The sequence below is a fragment of the Acipenser ruthenus genome, chromosome 15 (genome assembly GCF_902713425.1).
Source record: "Acipenser ruthenus chromosome 15, fAciRut3.2 maternal haplotype, whole genome shotgun sequence".
In the NCBI taxonomy this organism is placed as follows: Eukaryota; Metazoa; Chordata; class Actinopteri; order Acipenseriformes; family Acipenseridae; genus Acipenser; species Acipenser ruthenus.
In genome coordinates this window covers 24,529,864-24,540,315 of record NC_081203.1, presented here as the reverse complement: position 1 = coordinate 24,540,315, position 10,452 = coordinate 24,529,864, and the positions used below count along the sequence as shown (strand labels likewise).

The window sequence follows — 10,452 nt, the reverse complement described above, 5'->3', positions numbered from 1 at the left end:
CTAGCAAGCAAAATGGATATAAATAATAGACACTTACAACCTATAATGCTACATGGATGTAACACACACTAAAATAGTACAGTGGGGTTGCATTAATAATGCACTTTGGAGTTACAATGTCTTCCCTTCTGGCTGTTAATAATTCGTTTTATTGCATTGAGCTGTAGTACATTTAACAAAATCCATTTTGTCTAGACTGCTTGGCAGGAAAACCACTTTAGAGTAAATAGGTTGAATTAAAATCACACATTCATCAGTAGAACCTCTCTCTCTCTCTCTCTCTCTCTCTCTCTCTCTCTCTCTCTCTCTCTCTCTCTCTCTCTGTATACAGACATTGGCATCTCCCAATGCTGTGTTGAATAGCGTCCCTCAGTGTCAGCTCTGTTCACCTATACCATGTGAACAGAGTTCAAAGGTCACAATGTCACACGATTTCTCAAGACCACAAAGGAAGAGCATGGCAGCCAGTTAAATGATTAAAACAATCTTAATTTCAGCAACAGAGCTCAGTATTATTCAGAATGGCAGCTGCTTTATAGTTTTGTAACTTTTGTAAGGGATAAAATGAATGTGGATTAAAAAACTGCTATATGAAAATGCTACAGATGTTATGAAAGATAGAAAAAAATATTTTCAAAAGGGATTGTGTGTTAAATTAATTACCAAGACATTGTTTTAGATGAAGTCAATTTATCCTCCACCCACACTGTATTAGTGTAAGACTCTATGTGGGTTCACAGTCATTCATTCTCGTCCAGTGGAAAGGAATAAGCTATTGTATAACATATCTGACCACCATGTTAAAGGGTCTGTTGTGAACAGGGTTTATGTTGCAAGGGAGCACAATGTCTTCACATTAGGAAATGAATTCTGGCTGGTTGTCACAACATTGATGGATTTTAGACAGTGGAACTTAGAAAGGTGTTTTTTTTTTTTTGTAGAGAAGTACTGTTTTGTAGTTTGAGTTTGATGATTGGAAATTTGAAGAAAAAAAACTGAGGATCAACATATCTGGATTCCCTGCTGTGATCTAATTTCACAGCTGGATGGCACAAGGTCCAATGACTATCTACCAGGCCACAGAGTGAATCAATGTAATCAGTTAAAAATGTTATTTTTAAAGGGGACTACCACCAGCAGCACTGTTGATTAATGCATTAGCTTTTCAACTCCTGAGCCCTGGGCACAAATCCACCTTAGAACTTATTTGTCTTTTATTTTAGTTCATTTTTTTAACTAGAGAGAGTGTCATGGCCAAGACAGAGGATTGTTGTTACAGTACATAAACGTTTCAAACATAATTACAAACACGCTCAACGACAATACAAATTAGAATGACATTGCTAAAATCAAATTAATTAATTAAAATCTCCATTTCCAACCAGATTTAATATGCACGGAATTCCATGTCCAAGTAGCTAAATAAAAAATATTTTACCAGCATATTGAATGACAAATCTTTTTAAAAGCGAATTGAGGTCATTTCCTTTGGTAAAACATTCTGAATAAACAGTTAGCTTTAGCTTACTGTAAACTAATGTCTGTTTTGTTTTGTGAATAGTACATGCGCATGCATTGTAACAGAAGTGTGTTGTTTACTTCTGTCAATAAAAATACTTATGGTCAGCAAGCATGGACAGAGATGATTCATCAACAAAGTCGGAGAATAAAAACCATCTGATTCTATTAATTATACTTTATACTTTATAAGTATACTCTTCATTTTTGTGATTTATAATAAGTTAATACATCATGTGCAGCATGTCCCTTAAAAAAAATCATTTCTTACAGTATTAGCAGGCAGAACCTCCTGTAAGATGACAAGATGACATCTCCTGAAACAATGCCATTCATTCTTTAGGCTACTTGTTGAAAATGGTCAGAGATAACATTTAAAATAAAATGAGCTTTCAGCCCACTGATTACATAAAGGGATACACCAATGGGAAGAGATGCTGGAATGACATTGCTGCTTACAAATATTTGAAACATTTGGAATATTTTCAAACTACTAAACTGTCAGTGACCATTTGTTCTCCGAAATCACCTACTTTTAAAAAAACCTATTGAAAGGCATAATTAGTGTCTTAATAATGGAAGCCTCTTTAGCAACAGAAAGCAACAAATACAGCCACTTTCATGGGAATCCTCTGAAATTTCCTTGGGATTTTTTTCCTCTCTAACTGAATCTAAATGCCAGAAAAAATTCCAGGAGTAAAAAAAGATGTCAGATTTTGAAATGTCAAATAAAATTTTTTAAAAAAAAATTTAAAAAAAAAATCCCCCAGCTGGTCTGTGTCTGTCTGCTGTGGTGGCATGTGGTGTCATTATTATAATGTGTGCAGTGGCTGTTCTGGTGTAAATGATTTATCAGCCCACATTCCCCTCTTGCCTCCCTGAAGACACTTCAAAGCACAGGCCTCCAGTAAGAAGCACTGGGAGAAGTGCCCTATTGTTAATTACTCTTTTAAGATGTACATTGTGCTGAACAAGAAAGAGCAGAGGGGAACAAAAGGATCTGGCGGCCTCTTAAAGTGGCGTCACAAGCAGCAAGTGACCCTGAACCAGAACATCCCCAGGTAGCAGCTTAGATTAAACATAAACAATAATAGTAATATCTTTATATAGCGCCTTTCATAGTGGATCACCATCACAAAGTGCTTTACAGAGGTAGGCTGTGAACTGTGCATTATATGCTGAGTCAAAATTAGTGGCTTACTCTGCAAACATTGATAACTGGAAATCGCATGTGCCTGCCCTGATGGCTTCAATGGCCTTCCATTTGTATAAACATTCTATGGTTTCTAAAAAGATTGCATTTTGCATGTCAAATTCAAATGTAAAGTAATATTTGTACAACCAGTCAAATCACCTGCATGAGGTTCTGGGCTTATTAGATTTTATTTTTAAAATGTAACACCAATGTAATTCTACTGCAACCCATTCATGAGGACTGCTGATCAACAGACAACCTGTGTCTCTATCGTCCAATCAATAGTAATAGTCTCTTTTCACCCACCGAATGAATCTAAGCAACAGTAGCTACTCAAGCTACTAAACCCTGAGGATGAGGGCCCAGTCTGGGAACTCTCCATTCGAATATGTCAATGGAAGCATGAACTGAGATTTTCCTCCCTTACCCTGCGGGAGAGCAAAGGCCAATGCAGAACTCCCTGTGGGACCCCGGTCATCGTCACCATGGCGCGGAAGTGATTCGAGCCACACTCACATGACTCACCGCGTATGCTCAGTGACAGTGCTTTTTACTGAGTGAGCCAAAGGGTGAGTTTGAATTCTTTTTCATGGAATTTAACAAAATTAATTGAAAATAATAAGCACATTGTTTAGTACATATTTTGGGGTGTTTAAGTAAAAAATAGATGTAAAAAATGCAAAATGTGACAATAACGTTAGTTAGTTAACATGTTTGGTTAGTTTCACCATGACGAGCAATGCCATACTTCACCTGGATTGATATCAAACCAGACTTTGCTGGCTGTCCAGTTTATTTACATTCCCCTCTCATTGATACTTTCTTGTACTCTAGGATAGATTCAATAAAAAAATATAGCACTGCTTCATGACCTGTATGTCATTTGGTATTCAAATCTCCAGGGACAGCTCCTAAACACACCATTAGAAAAATAGAATTAAAAAATGTAGAACGCAGGTAAAAGGTATTTTTGCTATATTTTTGGTTTCAAATCTCCACCTGTCACTCTGTGAACTGAACAGGAATTCTGCAGCAGGAGAGGGAAAAAAAACAATGATGTTTTTGTTATATGATAATTATTTCCATCTACAACATTGATATTTTTCTACTTGGGCTTACGCGTTTAACAAGCAAAAGTACTGTTAGCGTCATAAGTGTGACACAAGAAATGTGATTATTATGAGAAGAAACTACAAAACTAAAGGGACTGAACCAACACTCCCATTGCACATCAGATATTCCAGGAGTTACTCCTTGGTGAAATAATGTGACACTATCATGTCCATACAATCCCCCAAATCAGATTTTGGGGATATGGAGTTTTCATGAACCTATGCAAGGGAATATATGATTTGCTTTACAATGTAAGTAACTTGTAAATTGTCCATAGTTGCAGAACGTAAGGCATCTCAATTTCGTGCAGTGCAGATGTGTGTAATTTACAAAAATGTGTGTAATTTACATAAATAATCCCCGTCAAATGTATCCCCAAAACACATATACAAATCACAATGGCGTTCCAACCAATTTCCAAATGTGTTTCTCCCTATTGATTAAAGATTATACACTGTCTAGATTAAATGCTTTTGTCTCGATAATAAATAATCTAGATCTATATATTGCAGCTGGCAAAATACACAAACTTATACGTGTAGATCAGTAACACTGTAAAAACAACGAGAATATATTCATGTATATTTATTCCTCCGCACACAAGTTGTGAAATGTTTGGAAAAGAACAGCAACATTACCTTCGGCAGCCAAGAAATTCCCACGTAGACACAAAAGAGCTGAGAAGGGGAGGGGGACTGGGGTCATAGATGGCAGGTGCTCTCCGCGGTATTCATTACCGTAACCCTCAAATGACCGTCCCAGGCATTTAACACGGAAAACAAATCGTGCACCTGCGAACAACAAAACAAAACAAAATAAAAAAAAACCTTCACGTCCCAGACAGTATTTTGTCGAAATACAATGGTGTGCGAGAATATGCAATACTTCGCAGATTGCCAGTTGGAGGAGTATCATTGGAATTTGTGTGGTATTTGGAATACAAGTGGAAATGTAGCAGGTGAAATAATTCATAGACAAACACACCGGTACGTGTATGAAAATGTGTTATAAAAGTAGACGAGGTTTATTGTGTGTTCGTAAAACACAAAAAATGCGTGTTCACACATGTTCTTTACGCAGTTTTGGGTGTGTTTCATAGAGACCGCCTGGCACTTCATAAAAGGCATGTCTATTTTGCTCATTTGACGGTCTAAAAACACTTCTTTTTTGTTTACTATACACTCAAATTGTGGAAATCCCTGTAAAGATGATGGCTTAAGGGTGACTTCTAAATGTATGTATGTGGCGTATCTAAATGCCACCTTGCCAAGTGGAAGAGGTTGTTTGGGAGGGGGGACTGGGAGATTGCATAGTTTTTCCCTCAATAAGGGGATGGTGCTCAATTAGCATATCACAAGTCTTTTCCCCCCATTCTATTGCTCCCTTCCCCGCAGCGCCCATGCTTTCTCCCAGGGGATTGTCCTGTTTCTGGCCATTGCCAGCGTTGGCAGGGTGACAGTAGTCGAGTGTGCAAACTTGTGCTATTGTCCCCGGGCCAGAGGGAGCCATGGAGACCCCACTAATATGACACAGGAAAATGTTTGCTGATGGCAATTCTATGGTCTTTGTCCAACTCTCTTTCTCCATCATGACGACTCGATTTAAGTCTCTAACTGTTTGACTACAAATGCAAGAGTGCTATCCAACTCCTTTCCCTTTGTCCCACGGGGTTTGAATGAGTAATTCAGCTTTTGTGTGGCTCGATTGAGGGGGCAAATATAAAGACAAGATTCTTGAGCGCTCAAGCCCCCTTTCCATGGATATGTGCACATCTCTTTAGAGTTCTTTTGCAATCCTGCTTCTTCAGACATCAGTCCTGGAGAAAAAAAAGCCCAGATCAGAACAGTTAAAAGTAGCCTAGCCTGATCTGTAAAAGCTAGTATTGTTTAGCTGCACTGAAGCATGCCCACTGCCAGCCCGTAGACAGACTTAAGTTATATTCAAGAATAAAAGATTTAAGTAGTCTTTGCACAACGTCAGTATAAGACGTTTCACGCCCCCCCCCCCCCCCCCCCCCCCCAAAAAAAAAGAAGCGAGACCTGGTAGGGAGGGGTTTGCAGAATGGAGCGCATTTGCTGCTTTTCTCTTAGAGTTTCTATGACAACAATTTGTGATGGCAAAGAATGAGGGACAGAGTGATGCTAGTGCTTGATTGGGGTGTATTGTGTACGGGAAGAGGTTGCTGATTGGTCTGAAGAAAGCACCATAACTACAAGCAGTTTATATTCATTCACAGTGCTCAAGTGGTAAAACTATTTTTTTTCCTTCAGTCGCTCTACTGGGACGCCGTCAGAAGAGTCACAGGGTAATCCATTGATAAATAACTATAGATTTTATTGAATCCAATCGATTATTATTATTATTATTATTATTATTATTATTATTATTATTATTATTATTATTATTATTATTATACCATTTAACCATGCACGCAGTTGTCAATGTATGGTTGGCAACAATGCCAATATTGGGCCAATGCAGTAGTTATTAACATACTGGTAAAAACAATATAACGATTTTGCTGGATTTATAGCTGTTCTATGTTTTTTTTTTCTTTTCTTTTGCTGGATTTATAGCTGTTCTATGTTGTTTTTTTCTTTTCTTTTTCTTTTTTTTTTTTTTTTTTTTTTAGAAATTGAAATGGTGGTTCTAGTCATATGCCCAAGCGGATCTGTGCATATGTATTCTGTGTATTTGTTATCGTTAACACACTTGCCTGTACTTTTCTAACATTGTATTACTTTACTGCAGGTGCGTATCTGAAAAAAATGGACAACAAAGTTGAGATTTTAATCTGCTGGTGATATATTGTGTTTGGATGATTTGATTTTCTCAAACTCACGATGTGAAAATGGCATGCGGCGACAGCGAGGTGAAAACTTTATTAAATTTTGTGAACCTGGCATCGAGTGATATCAAGGCGGCATTGGACAAATCGGCCCCGTGTAGGCGATCGGTGGACCACAGGAAATATTTGCAGAAACAACTGAAACGCTTTTCTCAGAAGTGCTCCAGGATCCCCAGATGCCACACGTCCAGGTCAGCGGAATCAAACACTGCCAGGGCTCTGGAGGACAAGTCTGGTGTGTACGCCTTGGAGAATGCAAATCGGAACATCAATTTGGGACACTTGAGTGAAAAGTTCGGGTCGGATCTGGGACGTGAAGAGCCAATCAACCCAGAACAAAAATTAAAAAACGAAAGGGACCACGCTAGACAAGATCAGGTGCCTATGAGGAAACGACAACTACCTGCGTCCTTCTGGGAAGAACCGAGATCGGCCAATAGCTTGGAGAAGCACGAGCCTTTCCATTCTGTCTGGAAGAAAAAACAGGTTATCAGCGACGGTGGACTCTCGGCCCACAGACCCGAGGATCAGAAGAGAAAGAAGCGGTCCGAGTTGCTAAAGCCACATTCAGCACTTGCTATCCAACAGAGCGTAACTGAGAAGGAGCCAGTGACTTTGGAGATGGCTTCCTTAACCAGTAGGATGAACCTGTGTGGCTGCTGTCCATTTCAGTACCACGGACAACACGTTTACCAAAGCCATATAGTCTTGCCACAGTCAGGGTTTTCTGACGTTGGACTTTGGGGAAAAGCTTCGACGTCGCCGACAGAGGCACACATCTTCTCAAAAGACCCAATAATTGGACAAAAGGGCCACGCACATGTCGTTTTGAAGCCAATCCCAACAAAACCGAGTGTTCCTTCGCCAATTTTCAGTGTTTTTGGATTTGTTTAAATTAAAAAGAGGAGCACATACGGTAGGCTCAGAAACACATGTTGTAAATGGTCATTGGAGTAAAGCGTCTTGTGAATAATGTGTAGTATCACTTAGTAATGTTAATATTTTTTTCAAAAAGCACAAGTAAAAATAATTGAAAACACTAGTTCTAAAAAGGCTTAAATACAACGAATGGTTACAAGAATAAGCACTTTTAACATTTGTACATGTTAAGGAAAAAGACAAAAAATAAGCCCAAAGTGTATTCACTGACTGTGCATACTTTGCATTTACGGGTGAGAAGCATGTGAACTTTTATTTTTTTAAAGCATTTTACTAATACTTTCTAAACCTCATCACCAGTGTGACAAGTACTGACTGTATTAATATTCTCTGATCAGATGCATGAGTTACTGATAACTTTTTCAATAATGCCCTCTGAATCCCATCAAACCCATAAAGCATATATACAATCACTACCAAACAACCGGGATTTCAATTCATAGTGTGGCCTTTGTGGCAGCATGAAGGAAAACAACTGAGGAACTGTATTGCATTAGATTTCAATTCAATTATAAAAATAAGGGCAGGGAAGTTCTGATTTAGAAATAAACTTACCAAATACACTGATATAAATATATATTTCCTGAGTATTCTAGAACCACATGGTTCCTTCTGTCTTTGTCTCAACCCATGCTATAAATTGCACAGCAGAGGGCTATATAGACGCTTCAAATTCAGCTATGTTAGTGAATACCATATCTCAGATGTGTAGTTATGTGTGACTCTATGCTTATGTTGGTACTGACACATGCATCCCTTGTAGAATGTTAAATATGTGCATATATCATTGAAGTAATAGGACATTTGAATTAAACTAATTAATTCGCAATGGAGGGATTGCTTGGAAGAAAACGTCATTGAGTATCTATAAAACAATACTGCATTCACTCAAGTTATACAGCAACATTTTTTTAAATGTCCTAATTGGTCTTGTAATGTAAATTCCTAAAGCAATTTCAATAAATTAGATATGCTTTCTAAATGAAATGGACAGAAGCCATTTATTTTCATTTTGTATGATCTTTTTGAAGCAATGTTGATCTCATTTTCAAAGGTAAAGGTCTTGAATTGCTTTCCAAATGTAATAGAATGTGATCCTGCAATTGGTTAAACTTAAGTGACCTCAATAGGAAAAAGAAAACAGTAGCTTATTATTAAGTGACAGGCATTACCAAGAAACGAAACGTGTCTCTAAAATATGTGATGCAGTGCATGTTATGGAAAATGTACTTACACTTTAGAATAATGATCACATATTCTTATAAAATTCCAGTGGAATAGCTGTTATTCCTACAGTATTCCACTCAAATTAATTCTACATTTGTGGATTTGTTATACATATAACTCTTGGAGAAATGCTTAATAACTACAAAACATAAAACAGTCAGCTTATGAAACTCAGTAGGAAGCCATGTGCATTTACTGCCACTGTTTTAAAGTGATAATCACAGTATATCAACCCATTTGAAAGTATTAGCAAGAAACAAGAGGAATTAGAGGTGCTACCATGATAAATAGTTGCTTACAATATATAACGCTTGAGATCCATATGAGAATAACTGGTTCTGAACTGTAGATAACAAAACAATGATCATTGAGTTGAAACAGTTACCACGCTGTTTTAGTTCAAATTTAACACACATTTTCTTCAGTAATCAAAGCAACTAAAGGATCATTAAAATAAACCTACATTCCAAAGAAATGACAGTTACAATAGTGTGGCCACTAGGGGGAGTCTGCTTGCATGTCCAACCACAAATTAAAGAGAATGTGATACAAAAACACACGCAGAAAAATCTCACTTCAGAAAATCAACCTTCAGCCTTGTGTCTTTTTAAAAGCAATATTTGCTGGAATAGTTTGTAAGCACAGCAAATAACGATCTAAGCAGAAACAAAAAAGATAATTATACAGAACATACACTGTTGAATTATAAACAGGTAAGGGATTTAAAGAGATACTCTTGTTTTTTGTACACATTTAATGTTTATTTTGGAGGCACATCAGAATAACATTCTGAAATGAGACACAGAGCTCACCCTGGGTCATGTCTGATCCCTTCCCACGCTAACAGACAGTGATAGCCTGGTGTCTGTGAAATACGTCCTGCCATTTCCCATCCATTTCTGTTTAGGTCAATTATAAATATTTACTGTGTACACTGTGTATATCTGCTAATAAGTAGTATTTTGTTTCAAGCTAACCCTCTTCACATTTCAAAGAGGAAGGAGGAAATAGAGCATTAACTCGCCAGGAGTTTGTTTGTTTTTCTACTATTGTAACTTATACCAGACACGGAGGTTGGAACCTTTGCACTTTCCTGAAAGCGTGCCGTGGGATCTGTAGTGTTAGTTGCGTTCTGGTTCAGAGGGGAGATTTCTGCTCTGTCTTTCACTAGACTTCAGAAGCTGCTCTATGGTTGTAGTTGTCTGCCATAGATATATGTAACATAGGCTAGCTAGATCACCCAAAGTGTCTTAAAAGAATCCATCTAGGGACCTGCTAGTTTGGGTGAAGTTTTCTTTTGGTTTTGATGCCAGTACACTGCTGCACACTAGGTGAGTAATTGCATGAAGTACTCATATGAAGGTACAGTAAGAGAACAGTAAGAAAACATCATTTGAAGCTACTTACTCTTTTATTGACAGCCCTCTGTTCTTTTTTTCATCAGTATGAGGTTTGACACTGCTGGAGAGACCAATGTATTTATTTATTTAATTCATTTGGAGTGCCTGGCCAATAGGGTTTGCTGTGCTAATCCTTTATTCATTCATTCTTCGTCAGTTAAATAGTTCACTGATTCATTATTTAACAAAAATGTGACATCTGTAAGACTTTC

The 10,452-nt window shown here is 37.6% G+C and overlaps 1 protein-coding gene across 1 annotated transcript; it reads left to right on the top strand.

Moving 5' to 3' along the window:
* Nucleotides 1–5,987: 5,987 nt before the first annotated feature.
* On the top strand, nt 5,988–10,337 carry LOC117422233 (protein FAM181A-like). The gene is made up of 2 exons (XM_034036983.3): nt 5,988–6,131; nt 6,578–10,337. The coding sequence occupies exon 2, from the start codon at nt 6,678–6,680 to the stop codon at nt 7,566–7,568; it is 891 nt and encodes a 296-aa protein (XP_033892874.1). The 5' UTR covers nt 5,988–6,131; nt 6,578–6,677; the 3' UTR covers nt 7,569–10,337.
* Nucleotides 10,338–10,452: the final 115 nt, after the last annotated feature.

Excerpts from the sequence above, each read along its gene's own strand:
- LOC117422233 (XM_034036983.3), top strand. The coding sequence starts at position 6,678 with ATGGCATGCGGCGACAGCGAGGTGAAAACTTTATTAAATTTTGTGAAC.